General features: G+C 39.9%; 1 protein-coding gene across 1 annotated transcript in view; it reads right to left on the reverse strand.

The window, feature by feature from the left end:
• The window catches only part of LOC145787766 (testisin-like), a 51,501-nt gene extending 36,721 nt beyond the window's left edge, over positions 1–14,780 (reverse strand). Inside the window, exons 1-8 of the mRNA XM_082599586.1 lie at positions 14,645–14,780; positions 13,935–14,068; positions 10,875–10,976; positions 10,031–10,163; positions 9,203–9,313; positions 6,545–6,606; positions 6,037–6,203; positions 5,413–5,517 (exon numbers count right to left, since the gene is read on the reverse strand). Of these exons, the coding sequence (XP_082455712.1) occupies positions 5,413–5,517; positions 6,037–6,203; positions 6,545–6,606; positions 9,203–9,313; positions 10,031–10,163; positions 10,875–10,976; positions 13,935–14,068; positions 14,645–14,726 (896 nt within the window). The 5' untranslated portion in view covers positions 14,727–14,780. The remainder of the gene's footprint in view (positions 1–5,412; positions 5,518–6,036; positions 6,204–6,544; positions 6,607–9,202; positions 9,314–10,030; positions 10,164–10,874; positions 10,977–13,934; positions 14,069–14,644) is intronic.
• Positions 14,781–16,300: the final 1,520 nt, after the last annotated feature.

Consider the following 16,300-nt stretch of genomic DNA (forward strand, 5'->3'; position numbering starts at 1 on the left):
CCAAAGTCGTTTTTTTTGGCCCACCCTAGTGTGCAACCTTTATTACAGGAGGGCCAGATACAAATAACTGGATGAAGCCGCGGGCCGCACGTTTATTTAACATGATTTCTAAGCTAGTAGTTGCAGGCACAAAAAAGTAGTTTTTTTGTTATTCATGTTATTCTTATGGCGTTATTAGGGGCTAGCTTCTTTCAGAAATAATAAGTTAAGACACATAAATTTCTGAAGAAAACTACTATTCTAATTTATTGTGACACCGTCTTTAAACGAGTTCGGTGAGAAATTTGCAGCTGGCTTCTTTTCCCAACGGCATTTTTCCAAATTTAGTTTAATGGAAGTGCTCGCAATTCGAAGTCCATTTTCCAAGTGTTTGTCTGTCAGAACCGATCGATAGGGTGATGTCATGACGCCCATTTTAGAAAAAAATGTTCGCACAAATACGTTGAGCCAAAAAGAGCCATTTTTGAAGCCATGGATTTTTTCAAATGTGGAAAGTCATCTTAGTTGAGATGTTTTTGGTGAAAATCGCCAAGATTCATTTCTAAATATAGACGAGTCAATATACGGAAAAAAGGCACCTAACCCCAAAAAAATTGATACAAAAGGTTTTTCAACGGATTCTGTTACCTATGGGCCTACTAAATAACATACTAAAAGTCTACCAAAATCGGACCTCCAGAAAGGGGTCATTTTCAAGATGGCGTCCAAGATGGCCGCTGGGATGTTATATTGCCTATATCTCAATGGCTATTCAAGCTAGAAAGGCGGTTTAGGTGTCTATCCCTAGGTTTTCGGGGTCAATAAATCGAATTAAATAGGTTAAATTACGATAGGCTGATTATCTACTGAGATACGTATGATTTGTATATAATATACGACCTGGGGAGCCCGGGGACATTTCGGACGCAGCGATAGGCCAACATCAGACAGAGCAGAGCACGATATTAGCAAATTCACTTGAAGCTTGAGATAAACCGCAAACAAAATCATCTTGACTTCCATTATGTAACACGAGCTTGAGAAAAGTGGTTTTCCAACATTTCAGTTTCTATACTTTTGGCAGCTTGATAAGCCGAATAGTGGTAAAATTTTCAGAGATAACTCCTCACTTTTCATCTGAATAAATTCCATATGTATTAGTGCAAAACGGTTTCCAGTACACTTTAAAATAAAACATTTTTTCGAAAACAAAACACTCGAAAATCCGTCCGTAGTATCCCCAATCTCCCCTAATAAGATGAAATTATCATAGCAGCATATTACATGCGGCATAACAGGTACTATCTATACAGGCATCTAAGAAAAACTGCAACCAACAGGAGGCTCATACTTGGCCTCCTACAGTAGATGAATACAGGGAATTGATCTGTTCTGAAGAATGGCGTACCATTAAAGTCTGGACACAGACACATTCAGAAAATCATCGGAATTGCAACAGTAGGCTACAAAGGTACATCGTAAACCAGGGTGATCAACTCGTTTGTTGTCTTATTGCCTACGGCTGTCTCTATTCATCATCTTCCGACTCGTCTAGAAGAAACTTGTTATGTAGATTGTCACATTCTTGCAGTTGGCATGGTCCACATGCAGCGGTACATGGTAGTCCGTATTCTATACAGGAGCAGCGGAGTGTCTTACAGGCAGTGGAGCAGTTGCAATGAATGACCTTCAAGAGACTGTCTGGAGCAGCCTTCATTTTTGACAGAAGTGGGATGAGCCGATTCTTTTGCAGGTTCCACCCCCAATTCATGACATCCATACTCTCTGCTTTTCCCACCCAGACCATTATCTGGTAGTAAACTCGACGACAGTGAAATCGGGTATAGCAGATTTAGTTGGTGGCAGACGCTTAGGCGTTACAAATGATGAAGCAGAGACAACTTTCTTGCTGAAGGTGTTGTATCATATTGTCGCAACGGAATCTGTGCTCTGGCCATCAAAGAAGACAGCCATTACTTGGCACCCAAGGTCATCGAATCTCTGTGGTCTGGTTTGAGGCAGTGAATGCTTTAGCACAAGACCGAAGAACAGGATCTCCATGCACAAGTTTCCGAAAAGCAGTCTTCTTGCCAACACCGAATATCCGAGGCGTAGTGTCACAACCAGTCATGGCATGGATAAATATCAACTCAGAACACATGTCATGTCCAAAGATTTTTTTCAAACGGTTGATGTTGTATACTTTGGTACTGCCATCAGCTTTGGACTTGTCTGACCTGAAATAAAGGCCCTTACTATCTTCTTGTGCATAGTAAACAATTAACACAAGGAGATCTATATCTTCTCCAATCAGCGTTGTTGTATGGATAAGAGATGTCTCCACTGCGGCCTTCACAAATTCTACATCAGCATCCCCAGATGCATTTACGACGGTGCAATTTTGTTCCCGAAGTTTACCACTTATCATCCAAATCAAATTTTGTTTATTGGCATCTTGTGAAAGGAACTCCTCCTTCTTGCCTGTGAACATAGTCTCCGCTGTAAAGTTGACAACGGGATGAAGATGACGTCCTCTTCTTTGATGCATGTTGTCTTCAATGGTCGACCCTTCTTCATAGCCGTCAAACACAAATAACACAATGCTCGTACCGGATCCATATTGCCGGATGGTGAAATCAGCATATGACCGTGCTATTTCACTATAGCTTTGTCCACGCTGCCATGGTATGCGGTGAAGGAGTGAACCGCCATCAAGTACGTGGCACTCCGTTTTTGGCACAGAATGTAGGATTGCATTACTTGCGTGATCACAGATCGCGTGTGCTAACTGTGACTTATCAGCTTTTCAAAATACATGTCTCGATTCAAAGAGAGCAGGAGGGAAAGAACTAAGCTCGTAACACATAACTTGCTCCAGTGATAGATGTCCAGCTTGGGAGACCACCATGAAACGTTGAAAAGGAAGTGCAGTATCAATGGTTCGATCAGGAGCGACCTTGATAGCAGATTTTTGCCCAAGGGTCTTGGCTTTATCCTTTCTACTGAATGAGTATGCGAATGCAGGTTGTCCTGTCATTTTTTGTAAGATTTTTTGTCTAACAGTCTCATATTCGTACACGTTCACACTATCATCGGCTACAACACCAGTGACAACGTTCCATAACGAAGCATCTTGCAAGAAAGGTGAACATACGACAAGTTTTGAACTGATCTTCTCCAGGTCAGCAGCGTCCCTTTTCATCCTTGCCTTTGTTGAATCCTTGTGCTGTTCAGATGTCGTGAATGATAAGTTTGTAAACTCCTGCATAGAGATGTTGTACTCTGATGTTATGGACCTGGACATGGTCCAAAGGGCTCTCTGCTTTTCATCCATTCCACTTCCGCGCGTCATACCCCCAGTGGTTTTCAACGACCTCATCAATGTTGTCTCGATGACGAGATCTGAGCTGAGGCCTGCCCAGAACTGGCTGCTGCGACGGATAACATGAAAACCCTTTTCAAACTTCCTGAATACACCTGGGTGGTTAATGTGAAGCTGTCCCATCTGTTGGATATAGAAGTATGCCGATTTCAAGTAGTTGTAATACCCAGCTGCGGCAAATATCGGCATGCAGTCACTGACAGCACGTAGGTGCATCTGCCAAGAACCTATTCGATCTGCCTTTATCAGTGACCTGGAAACTTTTACCATGCTTTGGAAATTCAACCACAATTGACTTGTCTTGGATCTAGCACCCAGTTCTATCCTTCTTTTCTCCAGCTGTTCATTTATCTTCCTGAGGGTCGCTGATATCAATACAGTTTCTAATGCCATCTCACCGTTTGATAGTGCAATATACATCCTTTCAGACTCTTGAACAATCAATGCGAATTCGGGACTAGCATCTTCCATCTCTGATACCATCATTCGGCTAAGACATTTGTCCACAAGCAGATGACCATGGAATGCTCTCTGAACTGTTTTGCCTGTTAGCATATGGGCTACAGAATTTTCACAGTAAACTACCCCTAGAATGTCCTGAAGTCCTGTGCCGTTCATCAGTGTTCCAATCGCTCCTAGCAAAGGAACAGATTAATCCCCTGTATTCATCTACTGTAGGAGGCCAAATATGAGCCTCTTGTTGGTTGCAGTTTTTCTTAGATGCCTGTATTGATAGGACCTGTTATGCCGCATGTAGTATGCTGCTATGATAATTCCATCTTATTAGGGGAGATTGGGGATACTACGGACGGATTTTCGAGTGTTTTATTTTCGAAAAAATGTTTTATTTCAAAGTGTACTGGAAACCGTTTTGCACTAATACATATGGAATTTATTCAGATGAAAAGTGAGGAGTTGTCTCTGAAAATTTTACCACTATTCGGCTTATCAAGCTGCCAAAAGTATAGAAACTGAAATGTTGGAAAACCACTTTTCTCAAGCTCGTGTTACATAATGGAAGTTAAGATGATTTTGTTTGCGGTTTATCTCAAGCCTCAAGTGAATTTGCTAATATCGTGCTCTGCTCTGTCTGATGTTGGCCTATCGCTGCGTCCGAAATGTCCCCGGGCTCCCCCAGGTCGTATATTATATAAAAATCATACGTATCTCAGTAGATAATTAGCCTATCGTAATTTAACCTATTTAATTCGATTCATTGACCCCGAAAACCTAGGGATAGACACCTAAACCGCCTTTCTAGCTTGAATAGCCATTGAGATATAGGCAATATAACATCCCGGCGGCCATCTTGGACGCCATCTTGAAAATGACCCCTTTCTGGAGGTCCGATTTTGGTAGACTTTTAGTATGTTATTTAGTAGGCCCATAGGTAACAGAATCCGTTGAAAAACCTTTTGTATCAATTTTTTTGGGGTTCAACCTTATATTGACTCGTCTAATACTTTGCTTTCAAATCCGCTTTTCTCTTGAAGATCAATAAGTTCAAGTTATATCTGCTGGTGCTTTGTTAATGTCTGTGTTGAATGGCGAAGAGAATACACCAAACAAATGTTCATGAGATTTGAAGTCCTTGAAACGAGCCAAAAATTCATACAATGTTTTCAAGTTGGTCTGCATAGTCAGTTTTCTTCTCAAGATGCATTCCATAGCCTCTCAAAGTTGGAAAGTGAAAAATATTTCCTGTCTGTACGTGAGCTTTTCAAAGTCGTAAATTGTTCATAATGCCTTTCATGTGACCATACATTTTTACTTTCCACAAATAATTAAATACAATGGATTAGCGGTGGCCGATAGAAGATTTCTAAAATGGTTAACAGAAGGTGTGAAATCTACAATAATCCGCTCCACAACAAATTGTTCCCACGTACCATACTAAACTAAATTGTAAACACGTTGCGCGGCCGGACACAATTCAGAATTGGCACATCTTCGCGAGCCGCACAATTTTTCTTCGCGGGCCGCATCTGACCCGCGGGCCGCACGTTGCACACCCCTGGCCTACAATGTATGTATGAAGCAACACAACTTACATGTATCCTGGATGTACATATGAAGTAGTAACTGTGGATGTTTGAACTGGAGAATTCGGTGATGATTCCGTATTATAAACTCCTGCTTTGACGTTTATAAAATTGCTGTAAAAATAGCAATTTAATAATTTTTTTATCACAGTTATTAGCATAGGCTAACATGCTAAAAACAACAATAGTATTGACACAGTTATAAAGCTAAACACTGAAAGTAACACAAAAAATAAGTGCAATGTTCAATATCGTACTTTGAACAATTTTAAATAAAATATGCACTAATAGATTTACCTTTGGGAGATGTCATAATTGTAAGTAGTGAAAATTGGTCCTAAACTATGCTGCGTTTGATAACAATAATAAAAATCAAAGGGTTCACTTAATATAAGCCGGTTGTAAATGTAAATTAAAAAATTGGTATTTTTTTGACACTATTTAAAATTAATCAGCCTTATCATTTATATGTTTTTAAAATTCTATAGGCATTCTAATTCCAAAAAAATAACAATCAAAACTTCAAGAGTGATACATGACTACAGAGCTAGCAAAACAAGATTATTTCCTTTTTCAGTTGTTCCACACAAATGAAATGATGAACAATATTGGTGAATTTAGGATATTTCTTACCTTGCTATGCCATAAACACAGTGTGCAGCCGTCAGGACCCATTCTTCGTTTACAAGAGACCCTCCACAAAGCAATTTAGAAGGCCTCACCAATACCTGCCAAGGCCAGGACCCTACTACCACCTCCTCTCCTCCAACAATTCTAGTTTGAGGTCCGGGTCGAGATTCCTTTAAAACATTTTGAGTAACTCGTTGCTATCTGATAAACACATTTACTGCATTGCGATTTATTTGTTTCATTGAATTGTTACACAACAAACATATGAACCCAAGCGAGATATACGGATTACCTTTGGTTTGATTAGAGTAGTAGACGTACAAGAAAGACAAGTAGGACTAATATAAACAAAAAAATTGATTGTCCTAAAAACTAATTGTTTCCACACGGATTGCTTTGAGCAACTTTTACAAAGCTCGTCACTAATCAATTTTGCAACGACTTAGTATCACAATAATCTTGAGATAATACGACTGACATCGCAATGATGGAAAGACGTTTGAACACTTACAAACGTAAAGTCAGGAGCAAAACTTTGTTTTCCACATTGGCTAAAGGAAGTCCCCTGGTGCGCTGTAAAGCAAATTTATTTATTTTTTAACTTGAAAAAATAGCTAGCCTGCTACATCACCCGACATGACAATTTCAGAAACAAGTTTCTAAATTATGCGGGAGTGTGATCACAAGACAAGATGATGATGGCGTATGAGCGATCTTTCCAGGCTAGATTGGAGGGCAGGAAATCTTCAGCCACTCAGCAGTCTCGTCGTCCAGGATTCTCAGACCATGCGCACCGTGTGGAGGCCGGTGGATTAGGCAGTGGTGGATGACATGGTCTGCAGTCTGTTCCGTGGCACCACACTCGCATTCTGGTGAAGGAGCCAGGCCCCACTTGTGCATGTCTGAACGAAAGCGGCCGACGCCAGTTCGCAGGCGGTTAAGCCTGACCCACGCAAGCCTTGCGAGGGACATCCCTGGTGGACGGGGATCGGCGTCGGGTATGAAGTCACGAAGCGTGGAGGTGTGATTTTGCCACTCCGTGTTCCACATGTGGTTCGTCCAGTGTGCCGCACTTAAACCAAGTTCTTCTGCGTTCTTAAGGAGTTGTTGTGCGGCAGGCACAAAGGGGCGTCTTGATTTCAACCGCTGCTTTATAGGTGGTGGTCTCTTGAGTGTTGCATGGAGGAGATGGTCGGGGTCCAAAGCGCGGCGAGCGAGAGAAATCGTAGCTCCTTTACGGCGTAGCTCAGCGGGTTGGATGCCTGCTAGGATGGGTAGGCAGTCCGTTGGAGTGGGACGCAGGCATCCAGTCACAGTACGCAGTGCGTCGTTGATGGCGGTATCAATCTGGTGGGTGTGAGAACTACGACACCAGACCGGCGCGCAGTACTCAGCGGTGGAATGAACAAGGGCTAGGGTAGCTGTACGAAGAGTTTTAGCACCAGCTCCCCAGCCGGAACCCGCCAATCGCCTCAAAAGTGCGACGCGTGTAGATAGTTTTTTGCGCAGTGACTTCAAGTGCCGGCGGTACGTGAGTGACCTGTCCAGGGTTATGCCAAGGTATGTAGGTTCGGCACAGTAGGGCAGGCGTTCCCCATCAATCTTGATGTTTATCTCACGCTGTGCCTCCCGGTTGCTAAAGTGGAAGGCCGCCGACACTGTCTTTGACTTGCTGAGCTGTAGCTTCCATTTCTGGAGGTATGCTGATAGTGTTTGCATGTCTTGGCTGAGGTTCCTCTCCACTGACTGCCAGTTTCCTGCTGAGTGCAGGAGTGCCAGGTCGTCTGCGTAAGCATATTTCCTAGAGATGGTGGGGGGCAAGTCGTAGGTGTATATGTTGAACAGGAGAGGAGCCAAGACTGAGCCCTGTGGGACGCCGTTTTTAAGTCGGCGTAGTCTGCTTCGACGACCGCTACCGGTTGTGAGGGTAAAACTGCGGTTTTGCACAAGTTTCATCATCATATGGACCATGTGTCTGTCAGGGAGCAGACGGAGTAACTTGCAGGTAAGGCCGCTATGCCATACGGTGTCATAGGCAGCCGTGAGATCAACAAACACGGCGCCAGCCTTCTTCTTAGCCGAGAAGCTGTCCTCAATGTCTTGGGTCATAAGTGTGACCTGATCTACGGTTGATCGTCCGTGTCGAAAACCAGCTTGTTCACGGGGGAGCTGCGGATCTATTATTGGTTCGACACGGGCGTAGATGAGTCTCTCGAGGATCTTGAAGGGGATGCAGAGCAGTGAGATTGGACGGTAACTCTTCGGGTCCCCTGGGGGCTTCTTCGGCTTAGGGACTGCAACCACAAGGGCTCTTCTCCAGATTACACGACAAGACAAGACAAGATGGCGAGCGGTAACAATATTAAGAAAATCAAGGAAAGCCACTAAACAACATAAAACAAACGTAGTTTAGTACAAATTTAACAAGAAAGATGCCTCTCCAGCGATTAATTGCTTGTTGAGCTTAGGGCTGTGATGCTTTTTTTGTTTGGTTTTTCTTTGATTTCTTTAAGCTTTCCAAATGGTTTAAGCTTAATGAGATTTAGCCAGTAGAGTCTTTAGTAAGAAGAACAACTTCAATTTTTCGAGCGTTCAGCGAATACATAATTCAAGTTCTAAGAAGTAGCCTATTTAGGCTATAATTTGTCAAATTAAGTGTTCGCCGAGAGTTAAAAAATATCTTTTCTCACGATTCAGGAAAAGTTGGTGAAATATTAGTTAAATGTGAACAACATCATTCAGTCATTGAAAGCAAGTATTTTTGCTTCGCTGCACTGCTTACAGCAGTGGTTTTCAACCTTTTTGGTGGAACGGAACCCAATGAAACATTCCAAAAGCTCGAGGAACCCCTGTTCAATAATTTAATTGCCTTATGCAAAAAAATCGTTTGATTAATAAAATTAAAATACTCATGTTCAGATTTATTTATGTAACCTACAATAAAAATATAATAAAATATAAAACAATATATGGGATCGCAGCGAACGTGAGTGTAGCAAATTTATCAATAGTGGCAAACTTAATTAATATTTGATTATATTTAAGCAATATGGGTATAATAATAAGATAGACTCTTGGATTTGAATGTAGGCTAAACTTGCGGAACCCCTAGACTTATTGGCGGAACCTTAGGGTTCCGCGGAACCCTGGTTGATAACCATTGGCTTACGGCATTCGATTTCGTCACTGTCGTCAGTACAATCACGCACTCCGTCGCATTGCTTGGATTGCGAGATGCAATCCCCATTCCAACATCGGGAGCTGGAAATTGGGCAGGAATCTGAAATCAATCCAAAATTGTTTTTTAAATAAGTCAATCTTGTAAATTATTATATAAAAAAAAGTTTTTATTTGTAACTTTTGTTGCACTAAAAATTATGAACCAACTTATTAACGAATGCATTCTGAAATGTTTGCGTGTTTATCAGGAAAACTATTGTTTCCAGCACTATTTTCCACGTTTATCTGATAAAAATAAAGACAAACAAGTTGATTAATTGCTTCACATGGCGTCTCGAATGCATTAAATGCTTAGGAGGTTTTAAAGTATTAAGTGCGAATGCTAAATTGCCATGTAGAGTATCCTGCACCACTGTTACTCCCAGTGGCGGCTGGTGAGTTCTAGAAATAGGGGCGCTGCGTGTTCGCCGGAGGCGAATCCTACAGCGGGGGTCTGGGAGGCCTCCTCCAGAAAATTTGGAAAAATTACATTTGATTTGGTGCATTCTGAGCGCATTATCAGCTCTAAATTGTGATAAAAGTTTAATAAAAGTTTCTGCACCACTGTTAATCTATAGAACTCATTACATGCTAGCCTTTTGTAGGTTAGCTGTGACAGCTTATATCATTAAAAATGCACCGATGAAAGAATAAGCATAATTTTTGACGAAATATTTTTCCAAATTATTGTAAAATCAATGTCTCAAAATGGAAGTCTCACAATGACTATCCGTGATCGTTTCTTTTACACAGCTCTAACTTATGTGAGTTCACGAACCGTCGGTGGAAAGTGTAACCTTGAACCCTTCAGTACTGTCAGTTGCGTTATTCCAATAAATAAATACTAAGTCACTGGTTGCTGACAGAAAATTTCGAACGGCGTCATTTCCGCAGAGTTTCCGATCGAGAAACTAAAAATGCCAAGAAAGTTTTAAATTTAAATTATCTGTTTGCTTCTTCTAAAGTTTTATTATTTTCATGTTGACTTTGTAAAGTTTGCTTCGAGCTTCAAGGATGGCTTTATTGATGTTCTTGTGTCTTTGTATCTTTCAGTGACCATGCATTTGAAATTTATCGCTTATAAGAAAGCTACAGTTCAGCAAACATCCAGACGGGTCAGTGACCCAAGTGTAAGCAAACATTACATGAGCGCCAAAGATGACGATAACCGCATTGTTCGCAAACAATGTGACAAGACGCAGAAAAAATAAGTATTTGTTCCCACAATGTCATGCAAAATTCTTAACCTAGTGAACACTACAAACACAACAAAAAGTTAAGCTGTTATCCTAGATCAGCGATTCTTAACCTTTTGCCTTGTCGGCACCACCTTGAAATTACCAAACAGTTCTCGCACCCCCTCCTATTGGCTGAAAAGTAATAGTCGCCTACAGTTCGAAATTTTTGTTGAAACCTGGTAAAATAACTTTGCTTCTTACGTCACATTATAACAAACCTTGATAATTCAGCATCCCCGCACCACCTAGGCACAGGTCTCGCCCCCCTTAGTGGTGCGTGCACCTCTGGTTAAGAACCCCTGTCCTAGATGCAACAAAAGCAAGTTTTAAAAATATAGTTTATTAGTAGGCTACTATATAAAAATAAACTTTAACTGAAAATACCAATTCGCTGGAATTGGAATTCCCGTTGTAAATCTCCAAGTAGCCACCGTCGCAATTTTCTGTATAACTGATGTTAAAGTAGTCGAAGTCCACCCCGATTAACTGCATCAACACAAAAACATTACAAGATGAATTGCATACAAGTAAGCGTATTAGTAGTATATTACTGTTGGTGTCACAAAACAGGGATTACCAGAGTTTCAAAATGATTATCACTTTAGTTATCACCAAGGTTATAGTGATATTATAACACTAAACGATCAACAGTCAAGCAGCAGGTTTTGTAATTTGGCCTATACCTAGCCTCTTGTATTTTATGGTTAAAAGTGGACTTCTTATCCCAAGATAAGAAATTATCCCAGTCAGCCACTTTATCTGGCCTAGATCTGGTAAAAATCTGAACCAGATCCAGTAAAGTGGCAGTCTTGGATGTTATGTTACTTTCACTTCAAACATCAGGGATTTCTATCCCATCCAGACAAAGTGATGTGTACTTCACCCCCCATTTTGGTAGCTCAGTTGGTTGAGCGCTTGATTTTCTAAACGAATAAACGGCAAGTTTATCGTGTGGTCTGTCATTTTTTTACCTTGTAATGATTCACATTTCCCTGGCACGTAAATTTACTTTGTTTGCTGTGGAGAATTCCTGTTATAGACATTTTAGACAAATTTATCTTAGCATAACGAAATTTCACCTTTTTGATTGCTAACTTGAAGCAGGGCCCAATTCATAAAAAAAAAAAAAAAAAAAAAAAAAAAAAAAAAAAAAAAAACAGTAAAACAAAAGAATGACAAAGAAGTTTCTTACAGGATTTTGAAATCTTTTGTCTCCACCACACCAAAAATCTCATCTGAAGCATTCAAGGAAACAAGTAAAAGTTTAGAAGAATTTCAACCTCTCTCAAACATGCTTTCAATGTCTCCTATATAGTTACGAGAATTATGGCTGATCACAGTAAAATCCGTCATTTTTACATTGGTTTAACGTCTGCAGACGTTAAAGCAATGTAAAAATGGTGGATTTTGCTATCTGAGATGTCTCATTGCGTTGCACGCAAGGTTTGTCAGTCTATCACTTAGTAACTCAATAACAGACTTTGACAAATGCAAACAAAACGTGGAGAAGTCCCTTTTTGGATACTATAATTTCGTTTTGTGAAAGAATATTCTGAGTTTCTGACGGCACACATTGAAGAAAGTACTTAATGCCCAAGCCCAGCTTAAGCCAACTTGTTTTACTGTTACAAATATTTGCTTTGATGAAATATGTTGCCAAGACAATGTTACACATTAAAAGCATGAGACTGGGCCCAGCAACTGTCAAAAGCAAATTTTGCTAAATAATATTCCGGTTAATATCCTTTTTTATGCCATTTATTTTGCTTGATGTGGATTATGTTGTGTTCCAATAAAGATGTCATTCATTTACTGAACATACTGAAAGTATGCAGAGCCGTTGAGAGGAGTATTTGGGCCCGGTACAAATGAGATCCCAGGTCTCCAAATTAAGACGCCTCTTAAAAAAAGACGCCCTTTAAAAAAAGAAAAATCTGAGAAGGCAAATAAAATTAAAATTATCAAAGCAAAGATAAGTTGTTTTTCCATAAAAACGCCCTTTGCAAAGTTTTGAACTCGTAAAATCACCTTGGGCCCGGGTAAAAAACTACCATTGAATGATTGAACTCCCATGTAATTGCTGCTGGATATGCGTCAACGTTAAGAGTTTATAAATGACAAGTATAAATTTCCGTATGGTGTCAGTACAGTAGGCTGGTTATGTTGATTCTAATTATATTGATCATCATCATCAGCCGGTCATGCCACTGCTGGCAGATGGCCCCCACATATGTTTCCACACTATTCTGTCTTTTGCTGTTCTCATCCAGGTGATTCCACTCTGTTCTTTTATGTCATCTCGCCATCTTCTTTTTGGTCTCCCTCTAGTTCTTCTTGCATGTCTTAGTGTCCATTCTGTGGTTATCTTGGCCCATCTGTTGTCTGTCATTCTTGATACCACAAAGAAATGATACCACAAAGAAATGATACCACAAAGTAATGATACCACAAAGTAATGATACCACAAAGCAACGCGGGTGATATCCTACTATACTGTTGTAATATTATTTTGTACAGCGTTTTAAAATGTACGTAGCCTACGAGGGACGAGAAGAATAAATTGGGTCAGTAGCGCCGTGTTGTCCAAACACGTCGTAAATTTGGTCTTTTAATCAAGTTTGAATTGCGACTTACAAGTTTGTCTTTGTCAACAAATTCTTCAATGAAACAACCCGCGTTTAAATGTAACTTTTAGAACAACCCGCGTTTAAATGTAACTTTTAGAACAATCGCACGACTTGAGATAACTGCTTTACCCGGCCAAGTGGTTCTAACTCATTCTGAATGTCTTCCGATGGAAACTTATACATTGCTGACACTCCGATGCTCATGCGCATAAAGCAACACGCAGTCAATATCAAGTTTTATGAGTTTGGTGTTTGCTTCGGTTCAAACGTTGTCAGTTAATTGCATTTAATTTGTCCATACTCTTCCGTTTGTGTAGTTTAATTATTGACTGCAGTAATAAACGTTAAATATTTTTTTTAACTTTCACCGCTAAAATACAACACATAGACTAAGTTTAAGTTATTTTGGCAGCCGATTGTAGCATCGAATAGACAGCGATAGACACGTGTTTCGCCCATGAGGCTGGGCTCATCAGTATCGCACCGTATTCTTGCCACTTGAGTAATCGACCGCCGCTTTACCAGTCAGTTTAACTCTTATCTTTGTGGAAAGAAAGAGCCAACAAAACCAGCAGGTTAGCGTTCTGGTTAGCGAAGCGTCACTGCAGCTCGCTGTGCTAGTGAGTAATCAGCCTTGTGCTGATAGCCGGGAAGAACGCCTTTCTTCACATATAGACTAAGTTTGGTCAAATGTAATAAACTCTTAGATTTTGTCTCATCAACTTTATTTAAAAACTAAAACGTTGCTATGACATCAGCCATTCACAACATCAAACCCAATCTTAATCATTCTGTATGGTTTTTGTCAAATACCCACCATATTGTTTAAAGCATGGATTTGCCAAATTTGAGACACTGTCTCAATTTCAGAAATGGGAGAAGATGAGAAAGATTTAATCTCCGTGCTATTGAGAGTTATTGGAGTGATTTGGGGAGATATCCATAGATCACCTGCAAGGTTGAAACACTTTCACAACATTGCCAATAATCAATAACCTTGAAACCATTCCAGCAACCAACATTTATATCCTAGCCTAATATACAAAAACAAGGCAAGGAAGCCAATCTTCGTGTCCACCTTCAAGCATGCCTTTAAGTGTCCTGCCCAAATAATAATAATAATAATCATGCTTTTATTTGCGCCCATTGCGATAACATACAGTACACTGCGATCACAGATGCGATACAACAGACGACAGGAAGCAGCGAAGTGACATATAGTCTTCGAGTCTGCTGCTCTCCTTATTTTGGCTTGCCATTAAGTGTCTTTGCCGAGACACAGCTGCGTGCTCTGGAGCGGTGTCGAACCCACGTCCTTACGAACGTCGCGCAGACGCTCTCACCACTCGGCAACGCAGCAGAAGCCAAGACACAACTGCATGTTCATGAGCGGTGTCGAACCGACGATGTATAAAGACGACCTCCATATTTGCATCCGCCTAGCAGCGATCCACTCAATAGATTTCTTATCATAGCTTTTTATTTCATATTTTAGTTAGCGTAATGACGTACATATATTTTACTTACCTTGTTCGGCGAGAGCAAGGTTGGAAGAAAAACTCAATAGAAAGATTGCACTGGCAAGATAAGTAACTCTTCTGTCCTTCATCTCAATTTTTATTTAATGACTTTTTCAAATTGTTAAGAAAAGTATACAACTCAACCTCTCCTATTGATATTTGCAGTTTGAAAAAATAAGTATTAAAAAATTGTAATTTGATTGATTGTAACAATCTTCATCTTCAGATAGAGAAAACTTTTGAGAGTATAATCTTTTCAATTTTGCATATTTGTAGAGGCTTTTGAACCCTCTGAAACTCTGCTTTGGAACTCCGTCACCGAGATTGAAAGAGTGAATATTCGCTTGTTGGTTGTGAATTACTCACTCTACTAGCTTCTGCTGAACGGACAGTTGTCCTTGAAATGCGTTGTTCAAACGCACACTCCGATAGTTGAACCAGCTATGCCTGATCTTGAAGTTTATAGCATGCAAGAAAAAGATAGACTTTTTTGGCTGTTAACTCTTAGTTGAGCAGTCACCAGCATAGCTGGCATTGCGTTTGGCTTACCATCTCAATGTTACCACTACACTGACTAATCAGACTGTTTTTTCTTGTCAATAAAATGTTTCTCGGCAGCAGAGCTTGGAAAAATTATGGCTGGTGTCAATTAGTGCCCCTTTTTCTTGCACTCAGCTGCCTAGAAACAGTCTAGAACAAGATACAAGAAAATGGAAGAGTTTGAAAAACATCTTCTGGTGTTCCAACACTTTGCTACATACATAGAATATTTTACGTTTGCTCTAAACTTCTTTCAAAAGTATTAAATCGTGTCAAGAAGTAAAGTCACAATTAATAGCCATGACTGAAACATCTGTTCCGGTAAAATCATAATACTTATTTTTGCTGATTTTCTCCGTTTATGAATAGTAGCCTGCTAAAATAGTTTCAGTCTGCTTTCGTTCAGTTATTTGTTATTTTAACTCCAGTGATAAGACTTAGCAGAAGCTACTCGCTCTGTTAAAATATAATAGTCTCGCAACACATAGAGTCTATCCTTATAAATTAAAAGAAACTTTTTATTGCAAAGTACACAACACTTTTTTACCATTTTGTCTTGACTGCCATACCAGAAATCTCTAATTTTATTTCAAAATTTTGACATATTTTCTTTTATTGGGCCTGCACGGCAATCATTTCCACGATACAAATACATTCAGATCTGTATGAAAATGGTCTTGCTGAAAGACGTCGGCCTATTCTTAGTTGATGATTAATATAAATTTGTTTGCGCGTTTTCAAATTAGTGATGTTGACTATGACTTCATTGACGTCAACGTAATATTGTAAGAAGTATATTACAGTCACTGGGTTATATACAAAATAATCTTCTCTATACTACGGTAGTCAAAACGACTTTCTAAGAGTTTCTGAATAGCACAGGCTGTGCTCTCACCTTAAAGCTAAAGTAGTTTAAAAGAAGTGGAGTTTTTGTAGGCAACCGTTAGTGTGGCTTTATGTATACATTTATTTTTATCGATAGGCCTACCCTTCTGTCTGTTTCAATATTTTTATCAAACACTGTGGACTAGTAATTTATTGAAATAATATTTACCAGTCGTAAATATTAATCTCTATATTGAACATCAAAATTGAAGTGAACAGAAATTCATAGCCTGACCAA

The sequence above is a fragment of the Aplidium turbinatum genome, chromosome 18 (genome assembly GCF_918807975.1).
Source record: "Aplidium turbinatum chromosome 18, kaAplTurb1.1, whole genome shotgun sequence".
In the NCBI taxonomy this organism is placed as follows: Eukaryota; Metazoa; Chordata; class Ascidiacea; order Aplousobranchia; family Polyclinidae; genus Aplidium; species Aplidium turbinatum.